This window comes from Schistosoma haematobium, chromosome 4, assembly GCF_000699445.3.
Source record: "Schistosoma haematobium chromosome 4, whole genome shotgun sequence".
Classification (NCBI taxonomy): domain Eukaryota; kingdom Metazoa; phylum Platyhelminthes; class Trematoda; order Strigeidida; family Schistosomatidae; genus Schistosoma; species Schistosoma haematobium.
This window is the reverse complement of record NC_067199.1, coordinates 26,132,311-26,148,150: the sequence shown is the minus strand read 5'-3', so window position 1 is coordinate 26,148,150 and position 15,840 is coordinate 26,132,311. Positions and strand designations below refer to the sequence as shown.

The 15,840-nt window shown below is 32.5% G+C and overlaps 1 protein-coding gene across 2 annotated transcripts in view; it reads right to left on the bottom strand.

The window, feature by feature from the left end:
* Positions 1–15,840, bottom strand: part of MS3_00007755 (uncharacterized protein) — a 58,585-nt gene that overhangs the window by 21,628 nt on the left and 21,117 nt on the right. Inside the window, exon 6 of one of the 2 annotated variants that reach the window (XM_051216081.1) lies at positions 15,053–15,840. In XM_051216081.1, the coding sequence (XP_051066637.1) occupies positions 15,053–15,840 (788 nt within the window). The other variant, XM_051216082.1, reaches the window with a different exon arrangement.

The following is a 15,840-nucleotide window of genomic DNA, read 5'->3' as shown; positions in this document are numbered from 1 at the left end:
CACTTCTATGATGTCTAACTTCGATTCACAACACAATATTTTCCTTTGTCCGCCTCTTTTCACTTTACCTCGAGGATTTCAAGCCAGTGCTTGACTCGTGATATAGTCTGATGATTATCGTACAATATGACCTACTCGTCTCGAGCGTCTCTTCCTAATTTCCTGCTCTCATGGGAGCCGGTCTGTTCGTTGACACAGTGGGTTATTTCTCATGGTGTTTGGATAACGGATATAGAGCATTTTGCCTAGACAGCTGTTTATAAATACCTGTCACTTTTTGATGATGGTTGTAGCAGTTCTCCAATTTTCAGCTCCCCACAATAAAACTGTTTCGACATTTGCACTTAAACTTCTGACTTTGATGTTGGCTGACAGTTGTTTTGAGTTCCATATGCAGAAATGCTGCTCTCGCTTTGCCATTCTGTGCATTTACGTCTGCATCAGATCGCCTTCGTTCATCAACGATGCTTCCCAGGTATGTAAAAGTTTTCACCTCTTTCAGAGATTCTTCATCAAGTGTGATTGTGTTGTTCTCTGTGTTGCGATATATCTTGCTTTTTCCTTGTGTATTTTGAGGCCTACTGCTGAAGAGGTTGCTGCCCCACTATGTCTTCATTTTTACTTGTTGGTGTGTATGAGAGAAAAGGTATAGGTCATATACGAGGTCCAAATTGCTCAACTAGGCCCAAGATGTCTACTACATTCTGTGCTCCCCTTGAGATTTGGATGTCTTTATAATTCAGTCGACAGCCAGAAGAAAGTGCAAAGGCTAGAGTAAGAATTATTGTCTAATATCATTCTTCGTAAGGTTTCCGCATGATGGTGACAATCTTGACAGGTACTCCATAATGTTAAGGGACATCCCACGAAACTTTCCTATCTACACTGTCGAATGCTTTCTCATAGTCGAGGAAGTTGATGTGTAGTTGCCCTGGCACGGCCGGGAGTGGGGAGAGTCCACTCTTCCTCTCGAAATGCTCTCACATGGCCACGCATATATAACCTCTGCCAAGGAAGTACTACTCACTGCCTTCTCGCGGCGGGGGTGTTGTTTACGGAATTGAGAGGACGAAAAGCGAACGTCCGGTGCTTTGACCGGGTTGGTAGACACGGAGAGTCCACCTAGGGGAGTTGGAAAACCCTGATTCCAAACCAATGGTGCACATGGGCTCCAGTGTCTTGAAGGAACAAATGGCGTATGAACCAATCGTCGGTCACCGGCTACCATAGGACTGCATCTCCCAACGTTGCCCCACTGCCTTGTGGATCAGACCTTTAGGTCGAAGGCTCCGGGTGTGGCCTGCTAAGAAAAACACCTGCTTCGGTTTAGGCACCCGGGCAGTATCACAGCCCTCACACAAATCAAATGAGATTTGTGGGACGCATATGTATCTAGAGCACCCTTGTATTAGTATTTATGTGTTTAAATAAATAAACAAATAAACTATACATATATTTTTATTGTATAATTGTTAAGTAACTAAACTATTCATATTCCTCTTATTATAAGCTTTATTTTGACCTATGAACTATTATTATACCATTTACCATTCTTGAGTTATTCTCAGTCTATCAATTACTCTCTTTCACATTCACAGTCACATTTGGCTAAATCTTGTACAAATGTTATTTTCCATTTTATGGTGCGATGTGTTCTGTTTGGTTTGTATATAAACCCAGTACATTCGAAATACATGATTCATATCGCAGAGGCTGAGGTTGGTGTTCTGAAATTAATAGACAGGGCTAGGCAGGAAGCAGGACCGGCAAAGACTCTAGACTGCTGGTACAGGTTCATGCGTCATTGGTTCGGTCGATAATTCACTGTTCTCTAATTAGCGGTATCATTATGTTATACATTAATAGGCCAAAAGTTATAACAATGATGACGAACTTTATTCAATGATGATCCAAAGTGTCGCAATTTGGTCGGTACACAATCGATAATTGATTGACTATACTTGTTTCTAATTTTAATTTGACCTGATTAACACGAAATACTCACCAGTATATAACGTCATAGTATTATGCCTTTTTAATATAAAAAGCAACATTCATATTGCATACAAAATACTTGACAAAATCGATATGATTCAAAATGTGTGAACTTTAGTGGATGAAATTATTTTGAAAAACAATGAATAGATGACTAAAATTCAGATGAATAGAGAAATCAGTTAGAATCACAATTCAGAAAATAAAAACTATTGATATTATAAAACAAGATTAATTAGTATAAGAAACTAAAGAGAATCAATTCTGAACCAATAAAATAGGGGCAAAACAATCTTAAACAAGCTATTATTAAAATAATTACCACGGATTCGAAAAGCTCGTTTGGCTTTTGACAACTTACGTCACCTATGGCGAAGGCGAGATATCCATCTATCAATAAAAGGACGAGTATACTGAGCGGCAGTCCGTTCTGTTTTAGCTTACGGCAGCGAAACATGGCCATTAAGAGTAGAAGACACTCGTAAGCTACTAGTATTTGACCACAAATGCCTCAGAAATATTGCTGGCGTCTGCTGGGATCACCGGGTAAGTTATAGTGAGATTAGACACAGGGTATTAGGGAACGATGGAAAATCAGTTGATGAGGTTGTAAATCTTCACCGACTGACATGGTTGGGCCACGTGTTACGTATGCCTGAACACCGATTGGCACGACATGCAATGCTGATTAGTGTTGGTGACGGTTGGAAGAAAGTTAGGGTTGGCCAAACCAAAACGTAGCATCAGTCCTTGAAGTCACTGACTTCTGGTCTGAGCCATGTTGGTAGACGCAGACTACTGGTTTGGGGTACGCATGACTGTCGTAACCAATGGTTGGAGACTCTGTGTGACATGACTCAGAATCGATCACAATAGCGTCGGTGTATACACTCTTTGTCCTCCCTTAAACCGTAAGATTAAAATCGCTTCATATCTTTCTACGAACTAATTCTTTCTTCCTGTACTATATCCTGATATACAATCTTTCTTTTATATATTACCACCTCTGAATTGACTACTTTTATGAATCCAGTGTTCATCTTGTTGTGTTAATGAGGTATGGCAACTTGGACCGATGCATATATGTGTCTGGTCCCACGTTGTAGCTGACTGACTGAATTACCAAAACGAAGCTTGCAATGTTTCCAAATCTTACCATAATTGTAAACATATAAAACATAAAACGTAGTCATAGAATACATATTCATTTGCCACACTTTACGTTAAACTTGATGCGAGCGTGTATTAGTTGTATATGCTAGATGATTTCCGTCATCATTGTTACTGAATTATTCCTTGCTTACTTAATTACGCCTGTTACTCCTCGTGGAGGAGCATAGGCCGGAATTATTTTTAGTCACTTGTTAATCATCTCATTGTGTTGGTGTATTCTGGTAACTTGAGTTAACACACATTTGTGTAGGGCTCTGTGTTGATTGTTATTGACTGCCTAACTGCGTTTGTGAATTTTAGCAACACTGTTTATTTTTTGCAATGCTTTTTAACATAAAATATTTTATAGATTTTTTTAGTGTCTGTAAAAAAACGGAAAGGAAATAGTTTGTGTTGCTTTCCTTTTCTATCCATTTATTTGTTCATTGTTTCTCTGTTTTTATTACTATTCCTATCCATTTCTTTTATTTTCTTTTTTATCAATGTTGATAATAATTATCCTCATCATTATTGTGTTACTACAACACATCCAATACATTAACATTTCTATTCAATGTAACTGATTTTAACTATGTTTTTTTCTGATAACTCGATGTGTACTTGTTTATACAGGTGTGTGATATATATGTATTTAGGTTTATGTATGTATGCATGTGTGGATGATGATGACGATGATACAAGAGAAAGCAATGTTTCTTCTTTATGTCACAGTCTAATACATAAATTTTTCACCCACGCATTTTCACTGAAATACACCTACACCTACATATACACACGTACTTTTTATTTTTACAGTCTACTTTTTGAATGATTGAATATTTGTATTTGAGACATAATAAAATTGTTTTGTTGTTGTTATTTGTATACAAGTGTTTGAATTTCGGAAAAAAGATGTAATAATAGTGGTCGGTTGTTGTGTCACGTACACGATGCTTTATGCGCGTATGCATATGCATGCATGTATGTTTTCTAGATCATAGTGACCTTTTGTAACGTACACTTACCTACATACCCACCCACCCACATTACATCATACGCCCACTCATGACCAAATTCCATCCACCTTGCTTCACTTTGCTCTCTAGTAGTGTTGTTTTCTTTTCCTTTGATTTTATCAGTTATATATATATATATATATATATATATATATACATATATAATTAGTATAACATAATGATCGTTTTAACTTATGTGAATAAATAATTCATATTTCATTTTCTTATTATAGGCAGTAGGGGTTAAAATCAAATTTATTTTTCAAATTTATGATTCTCTATTTGCTTCATTATGTTTATTAAAGAAATTCTATATTCCATTCAGAAAATTAAGAATTATGACGATGTAAACACAAAAAGTAAATTGGACAATACAGTAATCCCTTGTACGAAAACCATAAATTACATTGGAAAATTGATATTTATTTACCTATCAAAATTGCAATGCTTGACTAACATGTTATTTACATGGTGGACATTATAAAAGTACCAATGTGTCGACGTTAAGTAATATGAGTATAATAAAAACATCAATAACTCAATTATAATAAATTAAAAATATAAAGTTTATTCACTAATTTATAATAATCCGATCAACAGATTTTTTATTATTAATTAGTTCACTTAACTTCTATGTTCCTGAATAATTTAAAAATTAACTATTCTGTACAATAAATTATTTAATCCTTCTTCTTAGCTAATATTTGTTCAGATCTTGAAGTGAATAAAACCCAAGTAGAAGTAAATCAAAATTGATTTAATGAATTAAGTAAACATACACCTAAGAGCTAAATTTCATGAATGATTAATATTTTGAGCGCTAAACTGTCAACCAACAGGTTATATTGATAAATTTCATTTCAGTTTATGAATCATAATCAACACAGAGTTCAGCACAAATGTATGTGAACCCAAGTTACCATAACACATCAACATAATCAGATGAAATGAATAAGATAATTAACAAGTGACTGGAAATAATGCATTAACAATGATAATGAGGAAGACTAAACATTGAGTACATGCTTCCAAAAGGGTGAAGGGAAAGTAGATATCTGAAGAAATACAGGAAGTGGAGATTTAGAGGAAGAAAGTGTGAATAAATCTTGACTACTACTCCATTGATTCTGAATCGTGTTACACAACGCTTCCATATACAGTTCAAGTGAACCAAAGACAGAGTGAATCCATCAACTATGATGGCTCCAACCGACAATCACTGACTTCATAAAATGATCGCGTGCATTGTTTTAGTCGCCACTGGTTTAATTTCAATCCGTCCCTACTCCATTCAACCTCGTAATTCGAGTTAAGGGTTGGTTGCTTAGATGTAGGTAATACATGTTCAAGTCTTGTCAATCGATGAAGATCTATAGCCTTATAAACCGACTTACCATTCTCCCGTGGTAACAAATCACTAGCCTCAAAAGTAATGATTCAGTTGTTTCACTATGTTTGAGACATTTGTAATAAAATGTTTACAGTTACTGTATGTTTCATGCCTGTTTCACATGGATGCAGTAATGCAGAGTGATCTGATGTGCGTCGGTACACTCACTCTTGTCGGCAGAGGGACATCTCATCTTCGCAACAAGAGACAAATATTGATAACAGATACTGTTTTTGAAGATATACAATAAAGTGATAAGTATTGTATTTGTATGATGGGATAATAACTCTGTTTATTGTAAATGACATTGTCTACTGTATGACAAATAAAGCTGGGTAACTATAAACATATTTTATTTATTTTCATTTATTAAAAGTATTAAGATAGCAGTAAACGTTTTCCAATGCTTTTTATCATATAAAAGCACATAGTATAGTAATTAACTGAAAAATGTGACTAATTTTGTGAGTAGCAGTTTATCTGATAAAATCAGTCAGTCAAACACAATCTAGAATTTGGTACGTGTGTACATCGGTTTCAGTTGCTGTAACCTATTAGCACAGTGAGACAAAATTCTTAAGATAAATCTTAGAGTAGTTAAGGTAGTAAGTATTAATGGTAATAGAAAAGATTAGACATCGAAGATACAATTCGAAAAATATAAATTAGTGAAGTAAAAAAATAACTACGATAAAGTAGAATGAGATTGAATAGTATACAAGGACGAGAAAGCTACATTTGAGTTTTTGTATGAAATTAAAAATACGAGTGACTTTTATCTTCGATGACATAAAAAGAATGATACAAATACCTTTGTATTGTGCTTGGAACGTTTACAATTATTAAGCAAATTCCTTTTCTGTAATCAGTGTAAAACTAACAGTATTAAACGTATTACATGATCATTTCATTCTATATAGATCGTACCTAACACATAAATCAACCAGTTGTTTTCAATCTATTTTGTTTATGGTAAACCCTCAAAGAAATCACTTTACTGGTGGTTTGTTGAATAACAAGCAAGCTGGTAAATGCCAAAATAGGTAACGATTTTCACGCATAACGTAACTATATCGATATCGGGGTGACGATCTTATCTATATAACTTCATAACTCTAACAATTTTATTAATAATAATATTTGATATGCGATGAAAAATCATCTATAAAACTCCTTATTCGTAATGAGACGAATTCAGAAATGAACCCTAGGTTTAAATTTAATCACATAAATAAGGTTATGTAATGAGATTTTAATAATATTAAAATAAGAAAACTGACAATAAGCCTTTAAATACCAACAATCTACCTAAAACCACTAAACTGTAAAATATTTTATTCTGCTGTAAATATTTTTGACATGGATAAAATCTCTGCTGATTGGCTGGGAAATACCTTTGAAATCTCAAGGTCATTTTGAGAATCACCCAGGCATATCTCATAGTGTACTTCAACAGAATAATGACCATAAAAATCGAAGTAATATTAATACAACTCCGACAATTTTGTATTCAGTCCATTTGTTTTACATATATGATAATCAAATTCCCAAATGCCTGAAGGAAGAATGTGAGGTGAACCCATGTTATTCTAAATAGATTTTCATAAACTTAATCATTGTGACAAACAAAATGCAACCATACATGAAAATAATAATAATAATAATAATAATAATAATAGGTACTGAAGTGATGCTTTCCTACAAAAAAAATTCCACTTCTTTTATTTTTAGAAGACAAGACAGTGAATATTTAAAATCTAACATTTTGATGTGCACAAAGCATGTTCTGTTACCATTCGTATTTATGAACAGAATTAGTGGTAAGCTGAAGAAAGGATAATTCAATCCTATGACGGTAAAATCAAGTAAATGTACTCAGGAACACTAAATTATCCAATGAAAATGGACTTATATGTTGAATTTTACAAAACAGAGCTATTGAGAAAGTTTCGAAGCATTTAGCTTATTTAAAGTTCATAGGTTAATGTAATGAAAACGCTTTACAGACAATACAGAACAAGCAGATAAATTAGAAACAAAACAGATATGACGAGAAGAAAAGTTAAAATTAAATTGATTTACTTAATATGATTTTTGTTCAATATTACTTTAGTTTTAATTCAATGTGCTGATTATTCAATGCAGTATTTGTTTTGTTTTCCCGTATGATATTTTATTCTGTATAACATATGATATATTTGTATTAAATTGACATGAACTATGCTCAGCATGATATATAGCATGTGATATATATGTGATTTCATCCTAATTATTAATCAAAATATGTGTACAATCAATATATGAGTAGATTTTGGACTAGGGTTGTCGTTGTCGTGTTTCGGTGCTAATAAATTTTCATTTGTACTAGTCTTTGTGTTCTTACTTTCGCGTCGTGGGAAAAGAGGTGGTTCCTCGTTTTACAAGTATAAGTAATAAGTGATTCCGACATAATAATGAGCGACGACAAGATATGACAATTAGCGTTCAATTAAGAAGACATAAAAAACTGATTCACTAGGTGTAAACGTTAACAAAACGTCATAAAGTGAAACAACAAAACATGTTTAGGCAATGGCAAATTTTACTGAAAATAAGAAAAGAAATTGTTAAGTATAGATTAATGGTCGTATGAAAATTTATGCAGAAGGATGTGAGTGGTAGGAATTATATAGCAGTAATCTAACCTATTCACCTACCCAGAGTAGAGAATAAACTTGTCCACTTCTTTTTTATATATCAACAAGCAAACCTTCAACTGACAGGTTCACACAAATTTAATAGAGTATAGCATACACAAACTATATTTACTAAGCCTAGTTGTAGCATTCTACATTAAATAGAGAGGTATTGATGTAAATAATAAAATCGAGAAATTAGAAAGCATTTCATTTGCTTATCAAAGGGAAGATGATTATATCAAAAGTGGACTACATATGCATTCATTTAGGTAATAAATTAAAGTAAATGAACGAAGAAATTAAATCTCAAAAACGAGGAACTTTTATAGTCTCAAAGTGATTTCTTTATACTACTTTTAAATTTATGAGACCAAATGTATAAGAGTTAAAATTAGTTAGTCATAAACAATATGGAATCAGGCAAACAAATGCATCAGCCTTAGTTGCTACACCATATCAGCACAGAGGGACAAGACTACTAAGCTGAATACCAGTGGTAGAAGCAGTAGCATTAATGTTTGTCAAAACGATCAGGCATAGAGATAACTCAAGAATGATAAATTCATGAAATAATTTTGAAACTCAGGATTTAGTAGACGAAACATGGTCGTATCTGTGCTATTGACACTAATTCTGAATCATTCCAGATTAATAAAATAGAGTAACTGGACAGTTTAAGATTGAGGATTTTGACATAATTCTTTAGCCAGTAAAATAACTTTCGTACACAAATGTTTTACACTTTAAAAAGTTAATACTCAATGAAGACTCTGTGGGAGACACAAATATGTATATATTGATTATTATCATCATTAATGACATTAGTTACGTTAAACTAGTAAAGAGCGAATTCGGGAAAACGAGGCCACTTCCAGATGTGGGCGTAATGTGTAGACCAAATGTTCGCCGTTCATCATGTTCTGAAACAGATATTCCTACAGACTTACAACTATATCTACACTTCTTGATATTAAGTTTAAGTTCGACTTTGTAGATAGAAAGGTTTTGTGGGAGTGTTTATCAACGAAAGGCGTATCAACGTAGTACATAAACTTTGTACAAGCTCACGATCATTGTAATTAGCAGTTAGAGACTTTTGGTAGCTTAAGATCGTTTGTAATGTTGCAGGTGCATTTACTCTTTTCTCCTCCCCTAGACCTAAAGTTTCTAAATTACTTTATAAATCTTTCTTATCCCACCAATCCATATTTTCTTCTCGAACCATACGTTCGATGCATTATTTATTCCCATTAATACTGTTACTAATTAAACTACCCTAGGATTTTCTCTGACAGTTTTATCTTGATGTGGCTAATAGAGTGTGATACCTTGGACTGATGTATTATTATTATTATTTGAACACATAGATATTGGTACAAGGAGGCACCAAATACATATGCGCCACACAAATCTCATTTGAATTGTGTGAGAGCTGTGATACTGCCCGGGCGCCCAAACCGAAACTGATGTACATACATGTCAAGTTCTAAGTTGCATATGACTCAGTGACTGACCTGACTCTTATTCACATAATATTTGGGATCTAATATATTGTCATAGTTCTTCTTGGTTTTCAGTAATTGTTTAACTGAAACATCATCCAGTGATGTTAGCTAACCAAAAATAACGTGCTTTTAATAAAAAATTGCGATAGAGATAAACATACTCCTTTGGTTTAAGAAAAACACCATTAAATCAACATGTGTAACTGTAGATTTTTTATCAGAGCATTATTCAATCAGTTGTAGAATACAAATAAGCTATCTCTATGAAATCCATACTCACATTTTATGTTTTAAATGTAATAATTAAATTCAATAGCCAAGTACGTCATATGAGCTATAAGTAGAATGTATGAAGATTATGATTAATGAAGCAGTATTTCAATTCGTGACTTTTAACAGAAAAATGTTAAGAGTCTAAAGCTTTAATCTATAGCTCTCAATATAATCCACTTTATACTAAATAAAATATCATTATTGATTTGAATTTACCGGTGTAATCAAGCTAAAAGTTAGTAATTCTGAAAAATATCAGATTATATAGGTATACTGCATTTACTTACATACAACCACATTAGGAAGACTAAGTTTTAAAAAAACAAATAAATTTTCAAAGGAACTTAACGGATTGGAAATACCTGAACTGATTCTAATGCTTAGTTATGATATACAAATAACGGCATAATTTTTAGTGTGCTATGAACTTGGATCAGTACAAATTCCTTGTTAACCGTAACACACTATAATACTGTACGAAATTCTATTCGGAATAGTCTATGTTAATTTTTTTTTGGTAGTACAGAAAAATTGTTGTCTTAGTGATTATCTTAGTTTGCAAAAATTACATAAACTGCTATCGTTTTGTAAAATACAATCAAATTCATCCTAATGAGTAATAAATTATCATGGATACTTGATGTCTATTTGTCTGATAAGCGAATATTTCCATAGCAATATATGTAACTGTGATACATTTTGTTCAGGGCATTAATAACATAATGTGCTAATTATGTAGTTTCTTATTTCAGTCAATGCAAATATATTTCACAATCAACATTAATTATCATGAAGATTTATAACACTAATACTAATGTAAGTAAATGGACTATATTGTAATATTATTTATTTCGTGAATAGTTAAAATTAACAGATAAATTAATTTTAGTGATTATTGGATCCAGGAATTGCTGTTATTAAACTCTCAAGATTTTATTGAATATAGTCTTATTTCATTACTAATTGTTCAGTGATTTGTCTACACTTTTCTAATATTTTATTATTTGCAAAATTCATATCTTCGTTTTTACGAGATCATTAACAATATAGGCCAAGAGATATATGGGAATTTGAAATGAACGGATAGGGGATGTGACAATGGTCACTTTACTTAAAAATAATTCAATCAGCCTTTACAGATAACTTTTTAATGGTGAAGCGAGTTACTACAGGATTTACTTGTAGTTAAGATACATTTATGGCCCCCAAACGCCCTGGTATGGCTGAGAGTGAAGTGGGCCCGCCCTCCTTCTCGAAATGCTCTCACACGGCCACGCGTATACAGCTTCTGACAGGGAAGTCCTACTCACTGCCTTCTCGTGGTGGGGGTGTTGTCTACGAAAATGAGAGGACGAAAAGCGAATGTCCGGTGCTTTAACCGGATCCCAAACCAATGGTGCACATGGGCTCCAGTATGCTGAGGGAACAAATGGCGTATGAACCAATCGTCGGTCACCGGCTACCATGGGACTGCATCTCCTAACGATGCTCCACTGCCTTGTTCTTGTCTTAGATTTAAAGTCGTTCGAGGGCTTGGTTGGTAATAACGTGTAGTGAGCAGCCATTATCATTCGACCACATCAATCAATGTATATTATCTAACCAATCAGCATTCTCTTTTCTATATTAACAATCAAATATTTGTCTATTCTAACATTAAAACCCAACACCATAAGAAAATAGACAAAAATATTTTTCTTGAGACTATTTTTTAAAAGTGTTCAAAGGATCGATTTCTCACCGGCAAACTTCATAGATTTAATGAACATGGTATGAAAAATCAAACTAATCTCTTTCTAATTAATCAGCATTTATGACCATTTTCAAATGATGTTAGAGACTTCCTATACAATTCCTTGATTTTCTGATTCGGTATACTCATTCCGACAGTTGCATTGTAATGTGTTGAAGTATAATTCATTATAAACAGAGAATAAAAAGAACTTTTCGAAAAAAATTCGTACATTCATTACATTTTCAAAATATTTTCTTTTGGTGTCAACATGTCAGTTGTTTCACCGTTGTATTTCTGTAAATTGAAATGTTCCCTTACAATCAGTTGATTGGAAAGATGAAACACTATGCGGATACATAAAAGAGCACTATTCTTTGTAGTGATATAAAAGTTTAAAATAGTTTACCCAAAGCTTATTCCTAATAAATTCCTTTAGTCGGGATGAATATCAACATACACTGACAGGAATGTTTGTATTCGTCGTTCAAGCATAACGGAGGTTGTAGAACCTCGCAATTAAGCAAGTTTATTGATACCAAATGTGCCATGAAACAGATGACTTGTATATGATGTTTATAATGATCACCATTTTGAAGTGTACCCTTGAATTATTTGATTTTCGGGTTGATAACCAGGAATATATTATTCTTTGTCGGTATATGGATTCATCCGACAGAACGTTATTGGGCAATGTGCTTTCCCGAAGAATTCGGTTTGAATCAGAATAGAAAGAATTTTTCCGGATCGCTATTTGGTATATTAAAACCTTGGGCCTGTATTTGAAAATGGAGTTCAAAAACTGGAATTCTTCATGACTAATTTTTAAGGACTAATCGAAAATTCTATAAATAGATGTATCTTTCCCACTTAATCGTCGTCGGTTGCAATGGTTTTTCTTTTGTCTTCTTAATTATTAGGGGCTGGATCAAGAGTTATAGTTTAAGTTCGACTGAAAGCTATTTTAGAGTCATAACGTTCACTACTACACCACTAATACTGTGAAAGAAGGCAATAGGTAGGTGAAATCTATAGTTACAAAGCATTAACGCAATACATATACATGACTTTCAATTTTGAATTGGTAAATCAATCAGTATTATTCCTACTCTACAGTAAAAATGAAAAAAATATCCAATAAGAAAACGTGTTACTACTGAATGGGAATTACATTTGGCGACAGAACTGGAAAAAACTAAATAAAATGATATATCCCTGAGAATGTATCTATTTTTCATGAAGAAACCTAAATATTTCTGCTGGTAATAGCAAAATACAAAACTCACATTTCATTCAAAAACAAGTGTGACTTAAAGCCGATTACGTAAAACAATACTTGGTAGGTTAGGTACATTATTATTATTAGCAGCAGCAGCCAATAAAACAGATATTTCCAGCAAAGCACAACGTGAATCTCGTCACTAGTTTTTTACGGTTAATACAATCTATCAACTGGATGATTCTAAAATTATGACTATTCAACAGATAAAATACCGTATATTAGCAACTAGAGAATAAGAGTGATAATATCATTCTGCAAATACTCAGTAGAACAAGTAAATAACACTTAATGATTGAAAAGGAGTCGGTGTTATTTCCTTTTTCAGTCAGAACACTAACATACGAACTCGAATGAAAAAGCATTCATTTAATGAGTCGCTGAAAATATAAAATGTCGCCTTAATATTTTGTTTCCTTAAAGTAAGAGATTTGCACTACTACTAACAAAAATGCTCCGATAAGTGCAAAGTGAATATTAAATAATTTAATATAAAAAAGAACAAAATAAATAAACCCAGTATAAATTGTTAAATAAATTTTAAAAATCCCAAGTACGAGAAAACGTTTGTAAAGTCTCGGAAATTGGTAGTGACATTGATCTTAACCATTGAAAATCAAAATGCGATTTCATTTTTAATATCTTTTGTAGTCTTGGAGCTCAACTTTTGTGAAACACGTTAGTCCATAATTATACACATAATTAGCTAACAACATTCACACACTAGTTATTTACAATTCAATCTTTTATTACAACATATCGTAAATGTAAAAAAAAATGAATGTAAACAAATTTAATGACGATATTTTAGAGAATGGGAGGGTGGAAAAGACAGGGAATAATGAAGAAAGGTAACAACCTAAGCCTAGGAACTATATAATAAATCGGTCTAATAAAATAAGAAGTTAAATGAAATATTCATGGTAAAAGAATAGAAGAATACGGAACAATTATTAAGGTGCATAAAATACCTCAAAGCTGAGAAACCATCAAGTTAAACTACTTTCCAATTATTTAAATTCAATTAACATTAGTAATTTATTTGAAGATAAATTTCTCCAAGTTTCCTCAGTAAAAATATACTACATAAGATGTTAGAACAAAGATGAACTGAGAAAACCTATTGAGTATAAGATTCATTTGTATACGTTTAACGGAGTTCAGTGGTTTAAGCATGAAACTTTTCAATAACCAAGCAAAGATATAAACCTTGCATAATGTGTTTCTATTTGAACATCCAGTCTTATATTAAGCCATCATATCAATGTGACTCAAGGCTCAATATACTGATCATATTGACCGACAGTGCATATGACAAAGTAACTAATACTGAAACACCACTAAATAAAACCGATTAATAGACTCACTTAGAGTCAATTCTTTCTTATTGTTTTTTAGTGATAACAAGTATATGATAAACCGTTACTAGCAGAACTATGAAACGTAGTGACATTTTAAATGGTTCATTCGGTATGCATCATAATAGTCATGTATTCCACTTACGAGATTTCTGATAAGATTCTTCCTGGCATTGTAAAGTGGTAATTTGTGTTAACACAACATTTTATTAGCGAAAAACATGAGTGGTTTATAATTCTAAACAATGAGATACGTAAATAAGTCAGTCAAACTGAAAACAAAATTTCCAAAAACTCAGTCACTCCAAACAAATTATTTATATATTCAAGTAATTTTGTTCACTACCAGAAAGATTGATATTGCTTCAGGAAGGATATTTATACCGTTAGTGATCGACAAACTACACAACGCATTTGATAAGACGATCATTTCTAATCAAATACAAAACTTAATCAATGAACTATTAATAAATATACTAACATTTAGAGCCTAACAGTATTATAGCACTTCACATAAATTTCCAGTCATCATCCAGTTAGTAGTAAAAATAGGCAATTTAGTGGATACGAGCAGATATTTATTAAAAATATAAAAAGACTAATTTCTCGTTGATAATTAGAAGTAATGAACAGAAAATACATTACTAAAAGACAACCATACAAATTATACTTACTTGGGAGAATAGATTGATAACGATTTTTATGACAAATCCCAGGTATAGGCAATTCTTTTTTATCTGCATGATTCATAGGAATATCCCAAAACTCTTGAAATAAAGCTGTAGAATTATCGCTTAGTTTAATTTTCAATTGATCGTACGTTAATGGTAGGCTAGCATTTATTAATTGTTCTAAATCCCGATTACGTTGACATGTTAAATTGCCTAATGAACAAGGGAAACCAGTGTCTAATTTACAATGATGTATAGCAAAATGATGAAAATGATGCCGATGATGATGATGATGGTGATGATGATGAAAACACATGTAATTACATCGATTATTCACAAAATATTGTCCTTTATTAATTAATCCAACTTGAGTATCATTAATTGAATTATTGTGTTGAGAATTAACAATGCCATTATTGCACGTACTAGATGAAGATGTTGATGGTGAAATAGTTGTCGTGAAATTTTGTTGTTGTTGTTTTGGTATAATTGTAGTGTGTGAAAAAGAATTTAATGATTGTAAATAATTACACCGGGAGTTTACCTGTTTATTATTATTAGAACTACTCATACTATTATCATGTAAAATGTTTGAGTTATCAATATTATTAACAGAATCAATATTATTACCAGATTCATTTTCTTCTGACAAAACTTCAGCTGTGCATGGATCTTCATCAAGACTGCCACCAAATACACTAAACTGTGCTGATCCTACAGAATAGCTAGGAGTAGGGGAATCAATTGACGGAGATAAAGATAATGTAAGTGATGTACGTGATCCTCTACGA